This window comes from Diceros bicornis, chromosome 17, assembly GCF_020826845.1.
Source record: "Diceros bicornis minor isolate mBicDic1 chromosome 17, mDicBic1.mat.cur, whole genome shotgun sequence".
NCBI lineage: Eukaryota > Metazoa > Chordata > Mammalia > Perissodactyla > Rhinocerotidae > Diceros > Diceros bicornis.
This window is the reverse complement of record NC_080756.1, coordinates 18,544,725-18,570,889: the sequence shown is the minus strand read 5'-3', so window position 1 is coordinate 18,570,889 and position 26,165 is coordinate 18,544,725. Positions and strand designations below refer to the sequence as shown.

General features: G+C 47.8%; 1 protein-coding gene across 3 annotated transcripts in view; it reads right to left on the bottom strand.

Annotated features, from left to right (window-relative positions):
* GALNT6 (polypeptide N-acetylgalactosaminyltransferase 6) overlaps nucleotides 1-26,165 on the bottom strand; it is a 74,404-nt gene that overhangs the window by 22,120 nt on the left and 26,119 nt on the right. Inside the window, exons 1-4 of one of the 3 annotated variants that reach the window (XM_058558239.1) lie at nucleotides 12,110-12,164; nucleotides 4,365-4,487; nucleotides 2,334-2,416; nucleotides 732-1,324 (exon numbers count right to left, since the gene is read on the bottom strand). In XM_058558239.1, coding sequence (XP_058414222.1) covers nucleotides 732-1,222 — 491 coding nt within the window. In that variant the 5' untranslated portion in view covers nucleotides 1,223-1,324; nucleotides 2,334-2,416; nucleotides 4,365-4,487; nucleotides 12,110-12,164. Of the gene's footprint in view, nucleotides 1-731; nucleotides 1,325-2,333; nucleotides 2,417-4,364; nucleotides 4,488-10,210; nucleotides 10,794-12,109; nucleotides 12,165-26,165 lie in introns of those variants that run through there. The other 2 variants (XM_058558238.1, XM_058558241.1) reach the window with 2 other exon arrangements.

Genomic DNA, 26,165 nt, shown 5'->3' with positions numbered 1-26,165 from the left:
CTGAGGAACCCCAGGTTCACAGCCCTAGAGAATCATGAATTTGGGGCTAAGGACTGCCATGTGAGAAAAGGCCAAAAAGGTTATAACTATTGAGTTGGAAAAGATAAAGTCCAAATGAGGAAGACACACAATCTTTAACTTGGGGACAATGTGAACACAGCACGGCTGAGTTAGAGTTGAGTGGCCACAGCTCAGAGACCTGAGTGCTGGTTTGCTGCCTGGGATTGAGAGGATAAACAGCTTCAAATCGAGGTTGGAATGAATTCCTCACTGAAGGGAACCAGGAGGAGGTGGTAGTCCTGACCACCAGAGTTGGCCTCAGGACACGTCCCTTTCCCAACAGCTCAGCAGCAGAGTCCCACGGTCTGTGGGGCAGGCCTCAGCAGAGGGCACGGCCGCCGAAACTGTGGCCTGGAATCAGTCCCTCCCGGTTGCTCCTGTGCCAGGTCCTGGCCCTAGGCCCTGAGCTCCTCCTTCTGTATCCTGTCACTTTCATAATTGCGTTTCGCCCCTACAGGTCTCCCTGGGCCTCTGGCCTGACCGTAATACTCCTGAACCCCACTCCTGGGATAAGGGTAGCTGGTCAGGAGAAGAAGTGAAGGCTTACAGGAAATCCTTGCCCATGTTCTAAAATCCCCTCAGCTCTTTACCTGGCACTTGGCCCATGGCCATACCAGCCACACCATTGGCAAGAGCCCTGGCTTCACCACAGGACTCTGGGTGCTACTTACTCAGGGGGTCGAGTGTCTGGCCCCAGGGCCCTCTGCAGTGAGATCCGGTCACTGGCAAAGGCATTGAAGCAGTGCTTCTTATAGCCCTCTTCCTTTTCCTGAGTCTCCAGGGGGGTCCACTCGCTCTTCTGAAATGCTTTTCCGTCTGCCCCGGGGCTGTTGGGGTCCTGTGGTGGCCGTTCCCAGAAGGGCTTCAGCTCAGCTGGAGCATAGAACCCGGGGAGGCAGGACCGGTTTGTGGAGACCTGTGTCTCCTGGGGCTCCGGAGCCCTGATCTGGAGCTTGGGCATCGAATCCCTAAGGTTGTTCACAGCCCCCAGCATGAGGTCCAGGACGTGATCCTTCTGACTGACCAAGGACTTCAGCCATGGTGTCTCTGTGGCCTGTTCCCTGCTGCTTACGTCCCTCTGCAGGATGAAGAGGAAGAACACAAAGGCACTGCCCACCATGGCCAGGCGCAGGGGCATGTGGCGTCTGCGGAGGAGCCTCATCCTCTGGAACCAACGGGGACCCCGGCTGGGTCAGCTCTGCGTGTGGGCTCGACCCTGGAAATAACTCGATACGTCGTGGTGGCCACACCTTGGAGCCTCAGCCTGAGAAGGGAGGGGGTGAGAGACAGAAATGAGCCAAGGCAGGGGTGGGGAGGGAGTCAGGGGGCTGGGGGTTCGAGTCCAGACTCTGTGGCTGAATGGTGACATCCCCTTAACCCAGTCACTTAACTTTCCTGTGCCTAAGTTTCCTCCATCCATAAAATGAAGAGCCTGGTCTCAGTGTTTCCTTCCTGACCTAAGATTCTGACATTCATGGATCTAGAATAACCGGGAGACTGAAACTCTACAGGAAGAGATTTAATTGACATAACCACTTTGGAAAACTATTTGGCCTTATCAAGTAAAATTTAAAACATACATACTCTATGACCCCACAAATCCAGTCCTAGTTTTATATCCCAGATAAACTCCAGAGCACATGAGCCAGGAGGCAGGTACCAGCATGTTTCTAGCAGCACTGACTAAAACGGCAAGAATTAGAAAGAATCCAAATGTCCATCCAGCAGTAGTGTGAATAAACAGTGCGAAATAGCCAACCCAGGAGGACTCTACAGCAGTGACCAAGAATGAACCGCTTCTACAGGCAACAGCACGGATGTAATGTTGAGCAAAAAAAGCAAGTTGCAGAAAGACACATACATTATGATTCTATTTATAGAAAATTTAAAAACGTAAAACTAAAGAATATATTGTTTATGAATACAAAAATGAATATGTGGTAAAGCTATGAAGAAAACTAAAAGAACGATGAAACCAAAGTTTCTGGGGGAATCGAGACACACAGGGAATTCAAAGTAAAGTGTTTTTCTCTTAAAGTGGATGGCGGCTGTTGGTGGCACTCTTATTCTTTATACCCACTCACATATTTTATAAATTTTCTTCTGTATCTACCCATATTTAATAAAAAAAAATTCTTTTAAATCTAAGATTCTATGACAACTCCTTCTGGGCAGGATTGGGACTGCTTCACCCCCAGGCACGTGGTCCCACAGCTCAGAGGATGGATGTTTGCAAAACTTTCTGTGGAGAGCTCTGGAAGCATAAGACTTACCGGTTAAGTGCTAGAAATTGGTGGCAATAGACCTGGGCACAAATCCTGGTGCTGCTCCTTCTAGTAATAATAGCACCTACCCCCTAGGGTTGATAGAAGAATTAAGTTCCATGAAACAATTCATGGGAAAGCTTAGCAGTCTCTGCACACAGTAAGTTCTCAAAAAGTGTTAGTTTTTATCATTAGCAGCTGTGTGACCCTTGGACAAATTTCTTAATCTCTCTAAGCCTCAATTTCCTCATCTATAAAGTGCGGGTAACTAATACCTAACTCACAGGGCTGTGGTGAGGATTAAATCAGAGAAAATGTATGTAAAACACTCAGCGGAGTGCCTGGCACATACGAAGCCCTCAATGAACGGTATCAATTATTTCTATTATTATGATGAATAAATCCTTGCTCAGACTCCCAGCAATTATTCTCAAGCCCCTGGTCCTCGGCCAAAGCCACACTCATTCCCCCATGACGTGTCTTGCTTAAAAGTAATTCCAGGTGAGCTATTTAATGCTGTTATTTAAACATGCAAACTGCTGCCCATGGGGAAGCCTGGTGTCTGGGGTCACTTGGATCTGGGGACTATGTGGGCATCATGATCTCAAGGGGGAGCAGGGTTCACTCTGGGCGGGGGGGAGACAGGTGGTTTTCTTGTGTAACATCAGATTCAGCAGCAGCAGCATGAAAAATGAAATGAAATGAAATCTCTTTGAGCGTCTATTTCGTACTAGGTGTTGTCTGGGAGATGGGAGATGGCCACTCTGCCAGTATTGATTGGATAGCTGCTCTATGCCAGCTACTCTGCCAGGTCGGGAGGTACAGACATGAGCAAGCCCAGCCTTCAAGGAGCATACAGTCAGTTGGGGGAGTCAGATTTTAAACGGAGATCACCCGGTGAGAAGACAGCACGAGAGAGGCACCTTCAGGTGCTGAGGGAGAGAGGATGTAAGGGGGCGGCGGTAATGTTTGAGAAGAGGTCCCACAGGGGGAGAAGCTCGGGCTAAGCACTAACCCACAAGTAGGAGCTGGCCAGGCGAGGTGAGCACATTTCAGGCAGAGGGAACAGCACAGACAAAGGCCTAGAGGTGGGAGACAGCATGGCCAATCAGAGAACCACAAGTAGTTCGGTATGGTGGGAGCATGAAGGCTGATGGGAGTAGCAGAAGATGGGCCTGGGGAGGTGGCTGAAACCAAGTCATCACGCCAAGGAGTTTGCCCTTAACCTGAGGTATGGGGAGCAATACAGGATTTGTGGGGAGCCCAGCCTTACAGGAAGAGTAATATGACAGCGGTGGAGGACGTCTAGGAGATGGATCTGATTGGCAGCTGGATGGCCAGTTAAGAGGGCTTGGGGTCTGACCCAAGACAGCAGCAGTGCTGACGAGGAGGGAGGATGTGGTGCCAGGAAAACTCCCTTGGGTGATGGGGTGGGACAATTCTCCCCAGCTGGGACACAGAGGGTCACAGAAAGGTAGGAGACAATGCCTTTCCCCATGGGATTATAAAATCTAGTTGGAGAAGAACAGGTAGCACTGGGTCGAGGGAGCACCTGTCCAGGGAGGGGACAGGAGCAGGAAAAAGAGCTTTCTCTGAATTTGTTTTTGTACTTTGAACCCTGATTACATTACCTATTCAAAAATTAATAAAATTAAAACGTAATAACAGCACAGACAGTATGTGCCAAGTTGAGAAAGGCAGAGCTCCCTGTGGGCTTGCAGAAGGCTTCAACGAGGAAATGGGGATTCGGTGGAGAGGCACTTTCCTGCCCCGGGGGTTGAGCTCTGCTGGGCCAGCACAAGGGGTTCTGCTTGAGCTAGACACCTTGTCAGTTCTGGAACTGCCCCAGCTAAGCACAAACAGAGGGCCCGCAGAATGGGGAAGTGTTTGCCACAACAGTGTTGAACCAACCTGCAGGCTGCATCTTCCCTGATACTTTCTGTCTACCTTCCCACTCCAGCAAGAAAGAGGAAGCAGAGTTAGAAACAAAGGCGTGATAACAGCTTAGTTACTAGCTGCTGCCAAGTGCACAAGACTCACCTCCTCCAGGAAGGCCTCCCTGACTGACTCACTCAGAATCACCCAGGTCACTCCAACTCCCTCGTTTTGGCATTGCCTCGTGGTCCCTTGCAGTGGGGTTCGCCTTTGCTCCTTTTACTTCCTCTAGAGAAAGAGTTGTTGTTAGTGCCATCAAGTCAATTCCAACTCCTAGTGCCCCTGTGGACAGCAGAGCAGAACCCTGCCTGGTCACTTTGCGCCATCCTCTGATCTTCCGGCGCTCTATCAGACAACACTCAATGCTATTTGTAGGATTTTCAAGGCCAATTTTTTCGGAGGTGGGTGGCCTGGTTCTTCTTCCTAGTTTGTCTTAGTCTGGAAGTTCTGCTGAAACCTGTCCACCATGGGTGACCCTGCTGGTATTCGAAATCCCAGTGGCATCACAGCAACACGCAGCTGCCACAGTATGACAAACGACAGATGGGTGTGGTTCCCTGACTGGGAAACGAACCCCTGGGCGGTGGCTGTGAGAGCACGGAATCTTAACCACCAGAACACCAGGGCTTCTGCTGGAGAAAGAGACTTCGGGTTAAATTGAGCCCTTCCCAGGCATCTGCCCTCAGTCCAAGCTGGCTGCCTAATGCTTTCTCTCTGGAGCCTGCAGTTCCTCAAGGTACTAACCACATCCTGAAGTGAAACGAGACACCTGTGATTAGCCCTGGCAGTAAGGGATTCGGTCTCCAGTTTGTTTGCTCAGCATGCGGGCAACAGGAGAGTTCCTTAGAAGAGACACGTAATCCGATGGAAGCCGCGAGACTTGAGGGTTAAGGATTCCTGTTCTCTGTGTAGGAGATGATGCCCAGAAGTGTGGTTAGCAAGGTCGGGGGTTACCCCTCCACCAACCTTGGTGAAGGAACAGCCCCTGTGGTACGCAGTACTCTGCCAAGTGCAGGGCTTCACGGGATCCTCCCCCCAGAGTGGCTCCCTCACCTTTGGGCTCCCACAGCCTGGCCTCCCGGTCCACCGGCAAGTGTGCCCACAGCTCTCATCCACTCATTCCCTTCCTGCTGCTCCTGAGCATTCACTCCCAACTCTTTTTCCTCCAGCTACTTTTGGGATTGTAACACTTCAGCCCATCTTGGTTTCAGGACTGAGATGACACCAGAAATCCTCTTCTTCCGGGAAGCTTTCCTAGATTGACCAAATGGGACCTGCTTCCCTGGCCCCACCAGCCAGAACACAAACTTACCTTCTCTCCCTGGTATAAGGGAACTGAGGTCTCACCCAGCCCAGTGTCTATCAAACCGCTGATTCATAGGATTGTGACCCCCCCATAGGATTGTGAAATACATTTAAAGTGTTGCAAATCAGCATGAAAAAAATTCTTTAAAAGATCAGAATAGAACAGGGCCGGCCCCGTGGCTTAGCGGTTAAGTGCGCGTGCTTCACTGCTGGCGGCCCGGGGTTCGGATTCCGGGCGCACACCAACGCACCGCTTGTCCGGCCATGCTGAGGCCACATCCCACAGACAGCAACTAGAAGGATGTGCAGCTATGACATACAACTATCTACTGGGGCTTTGGGGGGAAAAAAAAAAAAGATCAGAATAGAACAAAAAAGATACCAAAGTGCTCACATGTAATATGGGTAAGTATTGTTAAAATTTCATTTCAGTTATTATATATACATATATAGAGTGTACCAAAAGTCTTAGTGCAATGTTAAGCTTTAATAACTTCAGAAGTATAAATGCTACAGACTTACAAAGAACGTCATTTGAAAACTTTATTTAAATTTCTCTTACTTTATTTAGTTTTATGATTTTGAATAACACATTCTTATTTTAATGTTTGTCTCAGTCCATTGAAGATTAGAAACATTTCCTGATACAAAATGAAAATGAAAAATTTGTTATTAAAAATTCATAAAACTGGGGCCAGCCCAGTGGCGCAAGCGGTTAAGTGCACGAGCTCCGCTGCAGTGGCCCGGGGTTTGCCGGTTCGGATCCCGGGCGCGCACCAATGCACCGCTTGTCAAGCCGTGCTGTGGTGGCGTCCCATATAGAGTAGCGGAAGATGGGCATGGATGTTAGCCCAGGGCCAGTCTTCCTCAGCAAAAAGAGGAGGATTGGCAGATGTTAGCTCAGGGCTGATCTTCCTCACAAAAAAAAAAAATTCATAAAACTAAAGAAAGAAAGAAATTTAAATTATTACATTTTCAAGTCACGTTTTTTTGTTAGTTTGTAGAATTCATACCTCTTATGTGATTAAAGTGTAAAATTGCCCTAAGACTTTTGGGATACCTGTCACACGTTAAGTAGGTACTAAGTCTTATTGTAAAATGTCTTTCTTACTTTGGTCCAGTCACAGAAATTTGAAAGCCAATGTTTTCACCTTTTTACCACTTGCAAAGCCTAGCACAAGTTTTGTACATAATAGATATTCCATAAACTCTTGTAAATAAATGAGATGAGGCCAGAGGGGTTAAAGTGACCTGTTCAAAGCCACAAGGGTAAGCACTGGCTTCACTACATGATGTTTTTTTTTTTCTTTCTTTCTTTCTTTCTTTTTTTTTTTTGCTGAGGAAGATTAGCTGTGAGCTAATATCTGTGCCAATCTTGCTCTATTTTGTATGTGGGTCGCCACCACAGCATAACCACCGATGAGTTGGTGTAGGGTCCGCACCCAGGAACTGAACCCGAAACGGAGCACGCCAAACTTAACCACTAGGCCACAGGGCCACCCTCCACTACATGATGTTTTGAATGCACTTACTACAACAAGCATTTGAGTTACATGATATTCTGCTGTTCCACATCAGCGTGCCACTTTGACCTGGTATGTCTTGTGTTTGGGTTAAATGTTTAAGCTTAAAATATTATCCAATCATGAAATGAACCTAGATTTGCTGGGGGAAAAAACTTGATAGACCAGCATCCTCATTTTACAGGTAAGGCCAGAGTGGTTAGTGACTTCCCTAGCGTCACACAGCTCCTGGCTTCTAGGAGCAGACACCGCCGGTGTCCCAACTCCCGGGACCCTGCTCTTGCCTCCCCCTTGGAAATCACCTGGGGAGTCTGGGGGCTGGGTTTGGCACTCCTGAGCCTGGGGCAGGGCTGTTCTCCTGAGCCCCACGCCCTGGCACACTCTACTTTTAGACACCTTCCTCCCCTACCCAGCACTTGCCCTCCCCCAAATCTCGCCCAGGACTACAAGTGCTTTAAAGATGTTGAAATTGGAAGTTCCAGGCAAAGTTTCAGCTTTCGTGAAAGCCAGGGTCAGCCACCCAGAACACGCCCTTGCTGGCCAGGTGGCCTCTTTGTAACAAAGTTTCTTTCTGTTTATCAGCCGAGCTGCTCACCTCTGGAGACGTGGCAGCCAGGAAGTACCAGTCTCGACCCCACCACAAGGATGTTTGCTCAAGTTACTCAGACTACTGCTCAATTACAGGTTTCTTCGAAAAGTGACGACTGTCACCACTCTCACAGAGGGTGCAGGTGTGTGGAGCAAGACATCATGTTGGAGAGCAGACAGGTGAATTTCAAGCTACTGGTGAGGGGAGGGGACCAAGAGGCTGTCTTGGCCAAATGATTCTCCTTTTCTCCTTCGCAAGCACTTTCTTGCCATCAAACACGGCCCACATTTTACTCCCTCCTTCTCATGCTGTGAACAGAGCAGCAAATTATCTCCTCCAAGCCCTTCTTCCCACCTCTGACCCTTTTGATTACAGAATGCTGAGAGGTTTTCATGTTTCTCCATAATTAACACCTTCAAGACACTTCAGCGTTTGCCCAGGACTAAAGCTGCAGGACTGTGGCTTCTTTTCCCCGAAAGATGTGCTGAAAGTTATTTCCGTAGCTAGTCTATCAAGTTTTTTCCCCCAGCAAATCTAGGTTCATTTCACGTTTGCATAACATTTTAAGCTTAACACTTAACATTTACCCCAAACACAGATTTTCAATTGAAAAATCCAACCCGACTTTGCTTGCACTGCATACCTAGAACAGTGCTTGGCATCTAATGGGCGCTCAGTAAAGATTTGCTGATTTATTCAAAGTTTGTAAAAGTTACTGAAAATCAAAATAATACCTAACCAAACAGGAAGTTCAACAGCGCACGGGTTTTTACTGGAGGACCTCCAGGCCCTGCCAGGTGGGGCAGGGATATGCAATTTTTCTCAAATTGAGCCTTGACACTGCTGGCTCCTAGGAAGCTAGGGATAAAGGAGGCACTCAGGTGGGCATGAGGTAGGATTCCTTAATTGCCTAGGAACCCCGGTGAGAATCAGGCTGGGTTTGAGAGAAGGCAAGAAAAGGAACTTGAATTGAGTCTTATCATCTATCAGTTGGGGTTGGGTAGGGAGGGGAAGGGACAAGAGGGGGAGTTAATAGGAGGGGTATTCCTGAAGACTCGAGCTCTGCTCCAGATTGGGGGTGGTGATGGGAGAGGGCAGAACTGAAGTTTTTCCTTTTCTCCTCACCCCACAGTCTGCTTCTGGCTATAGGACTTCTACCCAGGCCACCAGACACTCAACATGCCACACCCTGTACTCGGGGTTTGTGCCCTGCCTCTGAAGTAACCACCCTTCTCAACTCCCCCATTGCTGCCACTAGCATCAAAATCCTTCAAACAACCCCTGCCCCACTCCCAGGCATGTAGTTTTTAAACCCTTCTCAATGTCAGGTTCACTCCACGCCCACTCCCAAGTCCTGCTGATTCATTCCCTGCCTCCTGGGTCCTCCTCTTCCTCTCCACTCTCCAAACCGTCGTCTGAGACAGTGCCCTTATCACCCATCTGGAGGATCAGCAGAAGCTGCTGCCAGCCTCCTCTGCTGCAGGCCTCTCTCTTCCTTTCCCAATGGGAACAGCCGTATTCATATTCCTTTAGCACGGCTGGATTGTAGCAGAAACACAGCCCGGGCAGTCTGCTTCCTGTTTGCTACTCACCCTCACCGGCTGTCTTTTCCTCCTCAAAGCCTTTCCCTTATATTCTTGCTAAGCAAGCCATGTTTCTTTTCTCTTTCAAATTCTTACTCGAAACTCCCTCCTCTAAGAAGCCTTCTTAGACTAAGGGGCATCTAACTGCCCTCAGCTTCCCGGTGTATTTGTTTCTACGTTTCACCACCCACGTTTCCCCATGTGGGACGTCTCCACTAGATTTTATGGGGGAGGGAGAAGCAACAGGTCCAGACACTAGGCCACCTAGATCCTGTTTTCTTTGTCCTTCTCAGTCTTTAAATCCTGGTCCCCAATCTTCTGCCTCCAGAGTGCTTTTCCTGACCAATCCACGGAGCCTTCTCATCCCTGCAGTGTCCCTGGGTCCTGAGATATTTGGTGATGCTAGTCCACCGCCCCGCTCCTCCTGCCCTTTGTTCTCTGCCACATGTGGAGCTGAGGGTGAGGACTGGGTTTCTTCCTGCCTTCAAATCTCTACCTAGGGCTCAGGACCAGGTTGTCCAGGGTACAGAATAACCTGAGCCCACAGGGCTCTCAGGTGTCACAAAAGAGTCTTCTAACAGTCCTTTTTCTCCCCAGACTGAACCCATCCTTGTTCACTGAGCAAGCCTTTTACACAGCACAATCACAGCATTGAGCTGAACACAGAGACAGGCCCTGCCCTGCACTTGACCCCTCGTTCATTCAAACCCTCACTCTCATTCCCATCGAATGAGAACAGGCATTTGGGGATTTCCCAGAGGGGCAGAGGGCTGCGTGAAGAGCCAAGTTCACCCAAGTCTCTGGCATGACCGTTCACTGGGTCCCTCTGGTGCCTAGACACCCACTCTGGCCCTCAGCTTCACTTCCGGGGCTGGAGATGTGAGAACATGTTTGTGGGAGCCAGAGGAGGTTGAGGACAATACCACCATCACTGTCAATGTTACTACTTACCATATCAAATCAAGTAACAGTTATCTTCTCCACTTTACACAGAAGGAAGCCAAAGCACAGGGAGGTTAAGTAACTTGACCAAGGTCACATAGCTAGGAAGTAGCAGAGGCAGAATTTGCACTCAGGCCCATGTCTCTCCAAAGCCCGCTGTCTTAACCACGACACCACACTGTCTTGCCCCATTAGCTGGTGCTTGGAGCTTTGCCAAAGCACTTTCATTTACACCTTCTCATTTGCTCCCCACCCAGGGAGTGTTTATGTGATTTGGCCAAGGTTAGCTAAATGAGTGACAGAGCTGAGTCAGCTACCTGCCTCCCTTACGCCCACTGCCACCCTGCACTGAGAGCACTTTGGCCCTAGGGTTAGCTGCCTCTCTTGTTCCTGACTTCTGTTCTAGGCAGTGGCTACATGGACGAAGCCCATGGTCACATCTCCTATCCAGGTTTCTCCCAACTGAACTTGGGCTAAGATATTTCTGATCTCAGAGGGCATCTGACCAGCATCAGGGCCTCCCTTTTTCAGGCCTGAGTTCTTCCATGCTGCTGTGGATGGCAGTCAGCTATCCCGCCAACTGTGGGCAGTGATGACCAAGAATGAAGCCATCTCGCGCAGCCCAGTATCCTTCATGGTTCTGCCAGCTCCAGACTACTTCTTCCCTTTGACAGTCTTTCCTGCTTTCTGCTCTGCTGCCCTTGAAAGTAGTTTTGTCTTGTTACCTCTGGGTGTCTAAAGTGAATGGCACTGTTGAGGAACAGGAGCTAAGGAAGTACCCGCGATGATACTGCCTTCTGCTGGATAATTGGATCCAAAGTATATTTCAGATCCCTCACCTTAGCTTGTACTATTCATCACATGAATTTGCCTGTCTCATCCTTTTTACTCTTCCTGTGATGGGCGGGGACACAGCTCACCTATTAGAGAGACCAGGGCCTGGGTAGTGCACACATATCTCTGGTAAAATGACTACCAGCCCCAGGTTCTTTGGTGCGTCCAGAGTTGCTAACCTCATCCAGTGTCTGTAAACTGCATTTGTGGGTCTGGAGAGCAGGACATTAAAATCCTCCCTGGGACAGTTGCAATGAGTTGTTGGCTAATAGAGGGGGTCTGTTCCAAGCTTTGCTAGCAGACTGAACGCTCCCTCGCACCCCACCATACACACAGGGTCTGGGATGACTGGCTCTGGGGGCAAGTAACAACCTGTTTCTCCTTTGGGTTGGCCTGGGGCTCGGAACAAGTGACGGGGAAATCGGGAAGTTGGTGACAGTCACAGTCATGACCACCCATCAGACTCCCTCTCCACAATACCACACAGCCCCCACCCCCCAAAGGGCCCAAGCCTCTAGAGGGAGGACATCCGAGACCCGACCCCCACCAGGGACGTTTCTCTTCATGTGCCCCTTCTGCTCAGGAGCAACGTGGCACTGGCAGGAGGAAGCTCTCTGAAAGATTTTCTGCAGCGGAGCACATGGGGTGGCCCAACTTGGGGAGACGCGACACAGAAAGACGCGGGGGCGGGGGGGGGGGTGAGGGGAAGAGGCTGTAGAGCCCTGAAGGGAGAGCTATGGCTTGCCCCTCTCCCACCCCACCCCTCCAAGTCCCAGAGGTCTGAGCTTTTCATTCATTCCTTAAGGCGCAAAGGTGGAGAGGGGTCCTCCCGAGGGAGGAGCTAGAGGCCACGACGACAGATGAGGACCAGTGTGGCTCAGCCCCTTCATTTTACTGTCGGGGGTGGTGAGGAGGAAGCGGAGGAGGGGAAGGCGGCGGAGGGGGGAGGTGGGGAGCAAGGACTTGGCAGAAGCGAGCTCGCTTGGAGGAAAGTCCCGAGAAGCGGGAGAGCTCTGGGTTCCAAGTCCGGGGGGCGGGGGCCCGTGAGGGTCACGGGCTGCTTCGGCCGCTTACCTGTCGCGAAGAGGAAGAGCCGCAGCCGCGCCGCCGAGCAGCTCGCCGGGCTCCCGACGGGACGTCCTGGAGGGCGGGGCCGGGGCGGGCCCTGCAGGGCCGCTGGGGCGCGCCCTCCCCTCCCCTCCCCTGCCGCGCCAGGTGCAGGCGGCCGCCCGCCGCGGCCCCGAGCGCCTCTGCGGGCAGCGGAACGCCCAGCGGCTCCTAGGGCCGCCTGGAGGCTGGCGGCCGGCTGAGGGGCATCTCCTGCCCCGTGCACCACACCTGCCGGCCGCTGCCAGGAGCCCAGCTTCTCCAGATCTCAGCCCACCCCGGGATGCAGCCTCTGCGGCCAGGCTCTCAGCGCCGAAAAAGATCAAAGAGTCCTAGCCACCTGAAAGACGACAGGCATTAGCCGAGCCGCCGGTGGCGCGGAGCAGCGTGTGCATGGAACCGCAGCGTGCCCGGCACGGGCGCGGTGGCGGCGCGGCCGGAGCGCTCAGAGCCGGGAGGCAGCCGCACTGGAGGGGAAAAACGCGGCCGGGAGGCGAGGCGCCCCGAGGCTCCGTCCCAGGTTTGCTTCTCATTGGCGGGGTGGTCTGGGACAAATCACTCCTCCCCTCCGTCCTACAACAAGAGCAGGTATTAACTGTTTGCCACGAACAATGCTAAGGGCTTCATATGCCAGGTCTCAGGTAAACGCCAGCCCCAGCAAATACCTGCGATTATTATCCGGAATACACATGGGAGGCAGCTGATCACACAGCTAGAGTGTTGCTCAAAGTGTGGTTCCCGAGCAGCAGCAGCAGCAGCAGCATCTGAAAATTTGTTAGAAATGTAGATTCTTGGGTCCCACCCAGACCTAAATAATTCGAGACTCTAGAGATGGAGACCAGCAATTTGTATTTTTAAAAGTCCTTCAGGTGATTCTGGAGCACGCTAAACTTGGAGAACCATTGAACAAGTAGTGGCAGGGCTGGAATCAGAATCCAGGAAAATTCATTTCCCCAACTCATGCTCTGAATCATCCCGCCAGGGCCTGGGGCTGCTCACCGGCTCTCTCCGGCTCTAGGGTTCTCTGATGCAATCTTTTGGGTCTTTATCTCAATGACAGAGAAGTAGCATGGACCACTCAAGATTCCAAATAGCTGATAATTCGGAAATTTTGTATGGTAGAAAGTTGGACCACTAATTCTGTTTTTCTTTTGTTTTGATATTTAAACCAGTTTGTATTTCTAGGTCCGTAAGACCTGGGAGCGGAAGTGTGGGTGGGTAGATGTGAGCAAGAAGACTTCTGATGCCAACTGGGAAGGGCAGGGGAAGCCACTTGGGGATTAACAGTTGGATGGAGAGAAGTAATCTTGTTTTTGTGTGTGTGTGTGTGTGAGGAAGATCAGCCCTGTGCTAACATCTGCCAATCCTCTTATTTTTTTTTTTTTTTTTTGCTGAGGAAGACTGGCCCTGGGCTAACATCCGTGCCCATCTTCCTCCACCTTATATGGGACGCCGCCACAACATGGCTTGCCAAGCGGTGCATCCGTGTGCGCCCGGGATCCGAACCGACGAACCCCGGGCCGCCACAGCGGAGTGCACGCACTTAACCGCTTGCGCCACGGGGCCAACCCCGAAGTAATCTTGTTTTTAATCTGGGACCCTGTGGTAGGACTGAGCTATTCAGGAGGCCAGAGGTTTACCAGTGATGGAGTCTGGAGGAAGGAGGCCGGTGAAGCATGGATAAGATCTTGCTCAACTGCACTAGATCAGAAGGACAGACATTCCCAAAGGAGTAGAAGAGGAGGCGTCCCCTCACTCTGGGCATGATCACTCGTCTCCTGTAAGTAAGCTGAGTAATCCTCCACCCCAACTCCCTTTTGTTCACACTAGAGACTCTTGGGGTTCATGTTCCTAAAAGGAGACTTTCTACAGAGTTTACCTTGATCATCCATTTTAGCCCCTTTATAGGCCCTCAGGGCTCATCCTAACTCCCACTGTTCCAGCTGCCACCATTCTTGTCACTTGCCTTATTCGATAGCTATCTTCCTCAGAATAAGGGCATTTCCTATTGAAGACTGTGGGATGCGGCCCTCATTTGTCTCTTTCTGGGGGCTAGACTCCTGTATCGGTCTGACCCTGCAGTCGTTGCCCCACCCTTCCTCTAACTCCACACACTCCTCAGGGAGTGTGTGATCCTTACCTGGCCCTTGAACCTTAGTCAGGACCCAAGCTGACCTGAGGGTGATGGGCTAGGCTGGACTCACAGCCTCACTTCTTCCCCAGGACAGAGTCATGTCCACTAACCCCATCCTGGAGTTCCTGAGAGGGCGGTGCCCAGCTTCCCAAGGAAGCAGTATCAGTCTGTGTTGTGTGTTCCACATTCTAGAAGCAGATTACCCATCCCGTTTTACTTGGTGATTTTAAACGTGACTTTGAGTCCTCAGAAGAATCAGCTGCCTAATTTGGAGGCGCACGTAGTCCACAGGATGTGTGACCCACCCCTGATGTGTCATGCACTGAGCTGTTCCCTCCTAGCAGGAAGGACGGCTTGGGCTCCCTGCCTTCCGCTCCAGGAAGGTCTGGAGATGAGCCACCGCAGAATGGTGACTGCGAGCTCAGTCTGCCACTGGTGGCAGGCCACTTAAAAAAATAGTTTTCTTTAATTGAAAAAGTTATATAGGCACATAGTTAAAAAAAATTCAAGCACTGTAAAAAGGTATACAATGAAAGATACATTTCCTCCCTCCCTTGACCTCGGTCCGTCTCTCCAGAAATCATCTCTGCACATTCATCACGGAAAGTCTCCTCATCGTTCAGCTCGTCTGCAGGACCTGCCTGACTTCCTTGCTCCTCAGGAAGTCCTGTGAATTTCGTTTTTTGCTCACTCTCTTATTTTTATTTCTTGGCTTTGTTTTGGTTTCTGTTTTTGGGTGTTCTGAGTTTCGCTTTCACATCAGTGTGCTTCCGGGGGGTTCCCCCCATAAGGCAGGAAATGTGGTGGGGAGCAGATCGGTTGAAGCAAGCTGAGACAAGGGCAGCTCTGTGGGCTACTGACATCAGCTTTGGTCCTTATCAAGTCTCCTCCTTCCACACACAGTCCCTGGTGAGGGGACACCCACCTCTGGGGTGGGGGCAGAATGAAGGAGACTTGCCCATCAGGAGCAGGTGCTGGCTCCACTTAGCAGGGAAAGTTTGCAGAGGAAGCACCGAAGATGCCCAGGATCTGTGTGTACCTTCTGCAAAAGAGAAATTTAATAATTGTGAAGAATAAAACATCTAAATGCTTACAAGGTTTGCTGCGAGAACTCTTTCTGCCTCAAATCATGATATCTTATTGTTTAATAGCTCTCTTAAAAAAAAAGAAAGAGGTATGCATATTCAGCCTTCTGAAACATGTAATTGGATCTCAACCTGATAGTTATTTTGCCCAAAGGGAAGTAATAAAAGGAGTAATAAACTATTCCCCCAGAGCAAACTATCCCCCAGCTTACAGCAAAACCTCTGTTATCCATCCCTAAAAAATAGGAGAGGAGGTTCCTATCTTCTTAGACTTTGAAAAAACAGTAACTTTCATTAGAGAGGGTGAAATCTATTGGATAGCATCTGAATGTTGTTTAATATTGCTTTGGATTGAAAGTAAAGGAGAGGTAGAATAACTCAAGGGCAGTTCTCATGTCCTGATGTCTAATGTCCTCTTAATGTCCTGAAATTCTCATGGAATCTTATTTACTTATTTTCAATACGTAAAATGTACATATGGCAGAACAATCAAAATTCCAAAAGTATAGTGAAGTGTAAGTCTCCCTCCTACTCCCATCCCTGGTCACTTAGTTTTCCTCCCCAGAGGCAGCCATTGTTACCATTTTCTTTTGATTCTTTCTAGAAATAGCCCAGAGAAGGAGTCATCCTGATTTTAGCAAGTGCCTTAATTAGTAACTTTTTTTATTATGTTGTCTGAAATAGCTCAAGTTACTTTAAAAGCAGTCAGCTTACTGAGCTCTCTTTGTGGCTCTGATAGATTTCGAGTGGATTCTTTTGGGTTTTCTAGGCAGACAGACATATCAACAGCGTATGATTTTGGCAAAGTGAAAACAGTTTTGGAGTGAGACCCAGGTTGATTCCTGGCTCTTCCAGCTACCCTCTGTCTGATTTTAAATCCAGCCTTTAAAAACGTTGGCACTCTCCAAAGGCAGCGTGTAGGTACAATGTGGTCCTTCCCCGCGGTGTGGTGGGTAGAGTGGGCAGAAGCCACACAGAGCCAAGTACTGTCCCTCTGCCCTCTCCTGGGTTAGTTCCATCTGGATCTGCGGATAAATCCAGAGGGCTTTGATCTCAGGGATTTCTAATCACCCAGAGATCAGGAGGAGAGACTGAAAGGAAGCCCTAAACTAGAGTAACCTTTTCTTCCTCCATGAATGGAATGTGGGTTATGTTTGCTGACAGCAGATTAAAATAGATTTTATTGTTTGAAATCAGGGATTACAGAAACTCTTTGAAGAGCTGCTGATTATCAATGAAGCCCTGCAAACCCCCCACTGGGGTAGTGGGTAGAACAGTTGGCCACAACGGGGATGTACATAGGTTTTCTCAGAGTTGAGACCCACTGCCAGACAGGAAGTTGGCAGTATTTGGTGAGGAGTGGTACCAAGAAAAACCCATGGTTAGTGAGGGAAAAACCCACATTCTTACCTGCCCATGTAATTTTTTCAACTTGCAGGGACGCCCCGGAACATCTCAAGGACCTCTGAATCCTTTAACTCCTTCATAGACAAGGGGATTGGGGGTGTGGATTATCCAGTTTATTTATATAACGTAATTTTTTTCAGCAGGGCCTTAGAGGAGCATGAATGAGCTCCTTCATATCTTATACTACCAACAGAAGACAGACCTGAGGTGGGGCCTTGATATATATGCATATTCTGCCAGACTACAGGAAGATGTGACAGGCATATATTGTCACAACAAGGGGTGAACTCAAACTTTGAAAATATATTGGCTTGGCTTATTAATGATCAAGACTTAAAATGTCCTGGAGTTCAGCTGTGATAAGAGGTTTATGGGAAACTATTCCAGGCTTGACAAACCACCGAGTGACTTCACAGGTACAAAACACGGATGCCCCAAGAATAGAAGGAGAAGAAGCTGCACTGGGGGGAGCTGGACATGGACCTTTAGGACCCTGATGGGCTCTGTAATGTGTTATCCTGCCCTGGCATTCAATACTCTGATGAACCCACAGGTGCTAAATGTGAAGGCTGTAGTGGTCAGGGTCGTTGACCCCTCAGCATTTATTGGTCCCTTGGCTATTAGTCTAAGCTCTACATGGTGACCCCATTCTCCTTGCCAGTGATGGGCAAAGAAGGGTGTCTGCTGGGGGCCTCTGGGAAAGCTTTCATTCCTTAGAAAAAAACAGATACAAGAATAAGACAGCCCCTCGGAAGCCTACCTGAGGACAAAGTCCACACAGTGACAGGGTGGAGCAGAGGGATGACAGAACCTGGGCCACTGTGACACTGTTGAGCAGGAGCTTATATTGTTCATGGGGTCCCCCCCCACCCTGGCATATCTTATGTGAAATAACTCAGTGGGCTGTCCTGGAGCCAAGGGAGGGCCCGAAGGGGACAATAGGGGGCACCAGCCCAAAGGGGCCCGGACCTCCTCCAAGGGCATTAAGGTTTTGCTTTGAGTCTACAAAAACCAGAATTTTCTACAGAACCTGGAATGCGACAGAGGAAACAATCCCACCTGGGGAATCGGAGAACCTTAGAGCCAATATGACCTTCATCTTTTAACTCCAATGGCTGAGAAAGCCCTGTCTGAATGGGAGCCTCAGCCTGCGGCCCATGTGAGCAGCTTCGCTGAGACCTTGCAGAGGAGTGAAGTCCTGGAGCTGGGGCTCATGCACTTGGCTTTGGAATCAGAGAGTTCCAAACTCTCTGGGAACATTCTGGAGGTGCCAGGTCACTTCACCCATTCTTCACAGGGTTATCCTACAGCCAGATGCTATGGGAGAGACACATCTCAGTATGTGGGGCTGAGAGGCCCTGATAGAACTCCCCCTGGTCAGAGGAGAGACTCAGAGTGATGGCGTGATGTCCCTCAGTTGGTGTTTCTGTAATCGTGGGTGAGTTGTTTACCTTCAGTTTTCTCTTTTTAAAAAGAGGGTATTGATATGGGTCTGTTGTGAAATTTAGATGAGATAATGTGTATAAATCCCTTGTAACGTGCTCAGAACATAGTAAACACTCCATGTTCAGCAACAACGACACAGGCACCCGGGGCCACTTCTCTGCAGCCAAGGAGAGCCATTGAGCTCTCCTAACCGTGTGGGGGCCACTCAAGCCTGCATAGAGGGGCCAGTGGAGCCAACACATGGCTCTCTTGGTCTGTGCCTGTAGCTCCACCCAAAAGCTCTACTTACTCATTTTCGGAGTCTGGGCAGGAGCCTCACAGCTCGTTCATGAGCTTGGCCGACCTGTGAAATCTGCTCTGGGTTTGAGGGTGGGCAAGAAAGACCACTTAGATCCTGCTCAAAGTTCTTTCATTTTGGTTTACTCCCAAAGCAGCTGAAAGCAGCGCAAAGGCTAGAAATGAGACAAGGGTACATCCACTGCTCCCCATGCCTCTTGTGTCATTTCACGGAGAAGCACCCCCCAGAGTTTGGTGCCATTGGCAGCCAATGGGGAGCAAGTTGTCTGCCAGACCAGAGGAGCACAGAACTGCGGGGTCGCTGCCTTTATAACTCAGCCGTATCACACCCAGGTCTAAAGGCCAAGCCTTGAAATTCTTCCTGTGTCAGCCTTGGGGCCATCACCCCTCGTCTGTGCCTGTGCTGCAGGCAGGCACTTGCTAGCCCATAAGGAGCGTTATGAATTGTTAGAAGGCCCCCCTTCCTCTGGGCAGATGCAGACCTGTGTCAGGGCTCCACCACCTGTGGCAGCCATGGCTGCAGGGCCTGGGAGTCCCCATTTCTGTCCAGGACCTGCCACAGAGACCTCTGTCTTGGGGTGGGCAAGGGCAGTGGGCTTCACTCAGGGTGAAGCCAGACATTTGGGCGCACTCTAGGAATCTTCCGGCTTAGCCTCCGTTGCTGTTTGCTATAAGAATAGACCCAAATCTGGTATCAGGAGCTGTTTGAAGGAGACGGGTGACTGCTCTGGAATTAGGGGCTGCCTGCTGAACATAAAATGGTCAGTCTGTGGAAGCTGACTCCTGACCAAATGCAGGAGAGACTGGGGAGCTTGACTGTGCACAAGGACCTACAGAGATTGGGACAGGGCCAGTCAAGTGTGAAGGATCTGCTTTCTTCCCCCTCTAGCATCTCTCCAGGGAACTACCTTCCTTCGATTCTTAGTCCATGAAGTTCAGATGAGGCCCACCTCACTCCCCAGCACCAAGGGTGGATCTAGGATATGTATATCATATCTCTGTGCATTCATCCTTCGGCCACCATGATTGGTTTAGGGTTAGGCACATTACCCAAGCCAGGCTACTCAGCCTTCTCTGAGATATTTCCTGTAACTAGTGAAAAAGATGACGCCACACACATAACCACTGATGGAATCATTAGCTGGGAAGGTGATGTAAGTTTAGACAGCTAGTGGCCATCTTTTCTATTACATGAGGAAGGAGAGTCAGCCTGAGCATGAAGCCAACACTGAGAAAGCAGAGAATAAAGGTAAAGAGTGGAAGGACCCTAATGATATGTTTTAGACTCCTAGATCCTGCTATACCTGAAGTCATTTATTCCTGGACTTCTCCTTTCTTCTACTTCCTTTTCTTTCCCCGCCCCCACACCCCCACCTTCCTTCTTGCCTCCCTCCTTCCTTTCCTTCCTTCTTTCTTGTTTTGGTTGAAATTTGTTTGAGTATGTTTTTGTTACTTACAACTGAAAGAATCTGACCAATGAATAATATATGTGTTGAATTAACTTCTTGTTATAGGGGAGTTGAATTAAACCCAGGCCTGGCAGGGAGGAAGTAGAGAGAAACTCCCGAGAAAAACTTAGGAAATGAAGCTTCTGACTCTCCAAGGAGCAAAGAAAGAGAGTTGAGTGGTGACTCACAGTGGGGAGGTGAGGACATATTGGACTGAGAGGGATGGACCACCCATCCTTCTAGGCTTTATCCTGTGAGATGCCTTTGAACTAGGCAATTTCCCAGGTAGGGCTTGGAGATGCATGGGAGACCAGGGGAACTTGGGAGAGGAGGTGACCCCAAGACTAGAGAGGCAAGAGGCTGGCCCAGTGTCTGGCCTATCTCCAAGCCCCTCAGGGCATGCTGCACCTCAGTCCCTGTTGGTGATGGGGGAGCCCGGAGATCACCATTTCCCCACTTTGTTACAACCTCAGGCTCAGGACTGTTGATGTTCTGTGGCCAGCCATGTCCCTTGTGTTTGCTCCGGAGAGATTGCACCAAATTCCCCAGGGGCTCTCCCCTGTTACATATAAACAGTGCTGCTGTAAACCACCTTTGTGCACATCTCTGGCCATTTTCCTAGGGTAAACTTATAGTAGTGGAACTGGCTGGGTCAAAGGCTGTGAACATTATTAAGGTTTTTGATTCTTATTCCAGGAGGAAATATTATCCAGTACTAGAAAAGAGAGGTAAAAGGTTCCTGCCCTTGTCATCTAGGAGAGGGCTAGTGGCCAGATAGCTAATGTAAGAGGTGACCAGTTTCTCAGAAAAACAGAGCCATGTCACGATGTCTATAATAAATTAAATTAAGACCATAAAATGTGGTGTGGGTGCAGCAGATCATGTGGCATTAAACAAATTGGACTGCCTGGTTCCCTGGAGACACACGGGACAGAAAGCAGCAGAGGAACGTAATGGGGTTATCAGGGTGCTTTCTGGGAAGTAGGCAGTGTGGCGGTGACAGCAGCTGTGGTTGCATTTACTGAGGGCGACTTCTGTGTAAGTGGGGTTAGGACCAGAGGAGAGCAAAGAACTAGCATTTCTCTCTCACGGAAGTCTTTGTTCAATGAGGGAGATCACCAGCTACAAATAAAATTATCCCAGGAGAGAGATTTTGTCCTGGTATAAGGAAGAACATTCTAACATTCGATCCACAGTTGGAAAGGTTAATGCATATGAAAGCACTGTGGAAGCCCTAAAGCGTTATCAGTGTGGGGTACAGCGCCAGGTACTAGGGAGCCAGAGATGAAAGACATGTCCCTATCTGTAAGGAGCTCCCGGTCTACTGAACAATTCTAGAATGTGATAAGAGCTGTGACAGGGGAACGTATGTAGGAGGTCCAGTGGTGGCACAAAGGAGGGAGTGATTAACTGACCTGCTGGAGGAAGAGGTGACATGCCTGGTTTGTGAAGAATGAGTAGCAGTTTACCAGGTGGGTAAGTGGGAGAGAAGCAGATAGAGTGAGCGGTGTACGTGTGACCTGGGTGGATCCCACAATTTGGAATGCAAATAACATGTCCCAGCTAGTCCCCAGAATTTAGTGCTCCAGGCCCCACACGCAGCGGTATCAGATCCAGAAGTCCAGTCTGGGGCCGTCTGAGGCTCCATTGTGTCCCCAGGATCCCTGGGATTACGAGTGTTGAGAACAGCAGAGCCAGCCTGGTCCTGGCTAAGAAGGCTTGCTGCAGCTGGGGGCCGCAGTCAACGAGGAGGAGCCAGCCCAGGCAGTCAGCCCTCAGGGTGGAGGCTGGGAAAACAGGAGGCACATGAAAAGACAAGGGTACCGGAGCAATGTCTTGCCCTGAGAGTGTGTCTCTCAAGCGTGGGATCCTTGCGCTCCTAGCTGGACTGGTCCAAATTCCCTGTTTAAAACGCTTTTGGGTTTTCCCCCAGCCCACTTCCCCTGGGTGCCCAGCTGCCCGCCCTAGTGGTGCGGAGCGCACGGATTCTGACCGTAGGTATCTGTATTAGTTTCCTAGAGCTGCTGTGACAAAGTACCACAGACTGGGGGGCTTAAAACAGAAATTTATTGTCTCACAGTTCTGGAGAAATCTGCAGGGCCATGCTCCCTCTAGAACCTGTAGGGGAACCCTTCCTTGCCCCTTCCTAGCTTTTGGTGGTTTACCAGCAATCTTTGTCTTTCCTTGGACAGTTGATGCAGCACTCCAATCCTCCACCGTCACATGGAGTTCTCCCTGTGTTTCTCTGTGTCTTCACATGGTTGTCTCTTCATAAGGACACCAGTCGTATTAGTTTAGGGGCCCGCTCTACTCCAGTATGACCTCATCTTAATTAATGACACCTGCAATGACCCTATTTCCAAATAAGGTCACATTCTGGCATACTAGGGGTTAGGACTTCAACATATCTTTTTGGGGACACAATGTAACCCATAACAGCATCTCTTAGAAATGTGGTGGCACAGCTTTCAGATGGCAAGGACCAGAGCTCCCAGGGCTCTGAAGTGCTGCTCACGGGTGACAGCTCCGGAACATGGTGTTTACATCTTTCTGCTTGAAGACCAAAGGCTGCCCAGGATTGCGGCTGCAGGAAGATGTGGGCTACAGGGAACCGAGGCTCTGCCATACCGCAGTGGTGTTGGGTCTGGAGGGAGAGGGTAGAGTTGTGTCCCGGTCAAGGGAGCCATTTGGGGGCCCTTTCACAGCTGTTCGTCAAGGAAGGAGGCTCCCAGTGTGTTACTCACTCTGGAGCATTCTCCTTCTAGAACAGGTAAGGAGTGAGGAACGAATCTAACTAGCTACCCAGTTTTTTTTTTTCAGAGCTTTCCTGGATATTTTTGTTTGCCCATTAAAAAAATAAACCCTGTTGGTAATTTTATTGTGACATTTATAGATGAGTAAAAGGAAAATTAACAGAATAGCTTTAATAAAATTGAGTTTTTCCTAGCAGACACAGGGTGTGCCTTTTGATTTACTCAGGCACTCAGGAGCAGTTGATCTTTTCATATAGTTCTTGCACGTTACTTGATTGCACGATCTTTTATCTCTTTGCTTATTATAGTAATAGGCATCTTTTCTCATTCTATTATCTAATCCATTGTGCTTTGTGTTATAGGAAAGCTATTGATTTTTGCATAATCATCTCATGCCCAGCCACTTTTCTGGATTGTCTTATTGTTTGCAGTAGTTTTCAGTTGATTCTCTTAGGTTTTCCAGATGTACAATGATATAATGTAGTCTATTCCTTTCTGATTTTTTATATATTTTATTTTTTTCTGTTATCAAGTTCCGTTGGCTAATCCCCTGTCTACTCATTAAGTAATAGTGGTGATTATGGTCATCCTTAATTTGTTTCCGACTCTACAGGGAATACGTCTATTGTTTTCTTAGTAGGAATGGTGCTGGCTTTGATTGTTCTGGTTAGAGTTGCCTGCGAATGCAACTGGGCCTGAATTTATTCATTTTTTTAGTGGAGGGTATTTCTTTCAAACTTTCGTGTCTCTCCTCCCCCCCTCCATGGTTTAGATTTTCTATCTCTTCTAACAATCTCTCTTTTTATAGAGCATTTGCTATTTGCCAATTTTGAGTGAATTTTTGTGAGTTGTGCAAGATAGAGGTCCAGTTTCATTCTTTTGCATGCAGATATTTCTTCAGGATAGTGATTTAATTTCCTTCGGATATATATCCAGAAATGGGATTGCTGGATTATATGGTAGTTCTTTTATTTTTAATTTTTTGAGGAACCTCCATACTGTTTTCCATACTAGCTGCATCAATTTACATTCCTACCAGCAATGAACAAGGGTTTCCTTTTTTCCACGTCTTCCCCAACACTTGTTATCCTTTTTGATAATAGTCATTCTATCAGGTATGAGGTGATATCTCATTGTGGATTTGATTTGCATTTCCCTGATGATTAGTGATGTTGAGAAGCTTTTCATGTACCTGTTGGCCATTTGTGTGTCTTCCTTGGAAAAATGTATACTCGTGTCCTTTGCCCATTTTTTAATTGAGTTATTTGGTTGTTTGTTTTTTGCTATTGAGTTTTGAGTTTCTTATACATGTTGGATATTAACCCCTTACCAAATATATGGTTTGCAATTATTTTCTCCCATCCTGTAGGTTGCCTTTCCATTTCGTTGATTGTTTCTTTTGCTTTGCAGAAGCTTTTTAGTTTGATGTAGTCCCACTTGTTTATTTTTGCTTTTGTAGCTTGTGCTTTTGGTGTCATAGCCAAAAAAATCATTGCCAAGACTGATGTCAAGGAACTTTTCTCCTATGTTTTCTTCTAGGAGTTTTAGTGTTTCAGGTCTTACATCTAAGTCTTTAATCCATCTCAAGTTAATTTTTGTGAGTGATGTAAGATAGAGGTCCAATTTCATTCTTTTGCATGTAGCTATCCAGTTTTCCCGACCACATTTATTGAAGAGACTATTCTTTCCCCATTGGGTATTCTTGGCTTCCTTGTCAAATATTAGTTGACTGTATACACATGGGTTTATTTCTGGGCTCTCAATTCTGTTACATTTGTCTATGTGTCTGTTTTTATGCCAGTACCATACTATTTTGATTACTATAGCTTTGTACTATAGTTTGAAAAGTTCTTGAATATGTTTATAAGCTTAGTTGTTTTTCTGTTTTCTCATTTTATAATTTCTACTTTTATCTTTAGGAAGTCTTTAGTTTTTTTGTGGCTCTTTTTCTAACTTCTTGAGTTGAATGCTTAATTCGCTTATTTTCATTTTCATATTTATCTGTGTAATTATTTAAAGCTGTAAAATATTTTTGGTTCTAGTCTTCTGCAGTTTCAGTTTTAATTTCCTTTTCTTATGATTGAGTTACTTAAGAGTTTAAAAAATTCCATTTAGTATAGTTTAAAAAAAATTTTATTACTGATTTCAAGTTTTATTACATCATGATAATAGGATGTCTTTTACTCTACAGAGTTTCCTCAGTTTTCCTTTGGTCTAATAGGCAATTTTGGTGAATATTCCATAAGCCCTTAAAAAGATATATTCTTTGTTTTCAAAATATAGAGTTTAATATATATCAATTAGATCAAGCGTGTCAATTATGTTACTCAAGTGTATATTTCTATCTTTTGTCTTGCTCTGTCACAGGCTGAGAGAGGTAAAATAAACTTTTCTCATAATATGTGTGTCAATTCTTCCTTATATTTCCAGTAAATTTTGTTTTGTATGTTTGTTATTGTGTTATTTGGTGCATAGGTATTTGTTAGATTTTCATGGTAAAGTAAACCTTTATTGTTATAAAGTGCCTATAATTTTTGCCTTGAAATCAGTATTACCAGAAGGTAAAATCATGACTTTCTTTCCTTTCTTTCCTTTAGCTGGCATACCTTTGCCCATCTTTTATCTTTCAAACTTTCTGAGTCACCTTGCTTTAGGCATGACATATTTTGGGGACAATCTGTACTTTTGGTATTTGGCCAGCTTGGGGCAGGAGGTGTCCTGAAATAGTGCCCACTGGCCTGGGAATTTGCCTGTTTGATGGAGGTCTTTTTTTTTGTTTGATTATTTGTATTTTTGAAAATGTCTTTATTTCACTTTCATTCCCCCACTTTTTTTGACCCTCTAGTTTCCAACTTTTTTTTTTTGCTGAAGAAGATTCACCCTAAGCTAACATCCATTGCCAATCTTCCTCTTTTTCTTTTTTTTTGCTTGAGGAGGATTAGCCCTGAGCTAACATCTGTGGCAATGTTCCTCTATTTTGTATGTGGGTCGCCACCACAGCATGGCTGACGGGTGTTGTAGGTCCACACCCAAGATCCAAACCCTTGAACCCAGGCCACCAAAGCAGAGCCCCCCATGAACTTAACCACTACACCATGGGGCTGGTCTCTGTTTCCCAGCTTTTAATTAAGAAAAATTTCAAACATAGAGAGAATATGAAAAATGATAACAATGAACATTCATAAAGCCTCCACTAGATTCCACAATTGTTAACTTCTTGCCATATTTATTTTATTTCTCTCTATCTCTATCTAGGAATATCTATCTATTTCTGTATCTATTGCTATATCATTTGAAAGTAAGTTGTAGACATAATCATACTCTACCCCTAAACACTGCAGCTTGCATCTCCTAAGAGTAAGAATCATTTCCTACATAACCACAAACTGTTATCACGTATAAAAATTAACCATGGTGGAATTCTTTTTAAATTCTGTGTTTCTTTGCTGAAAG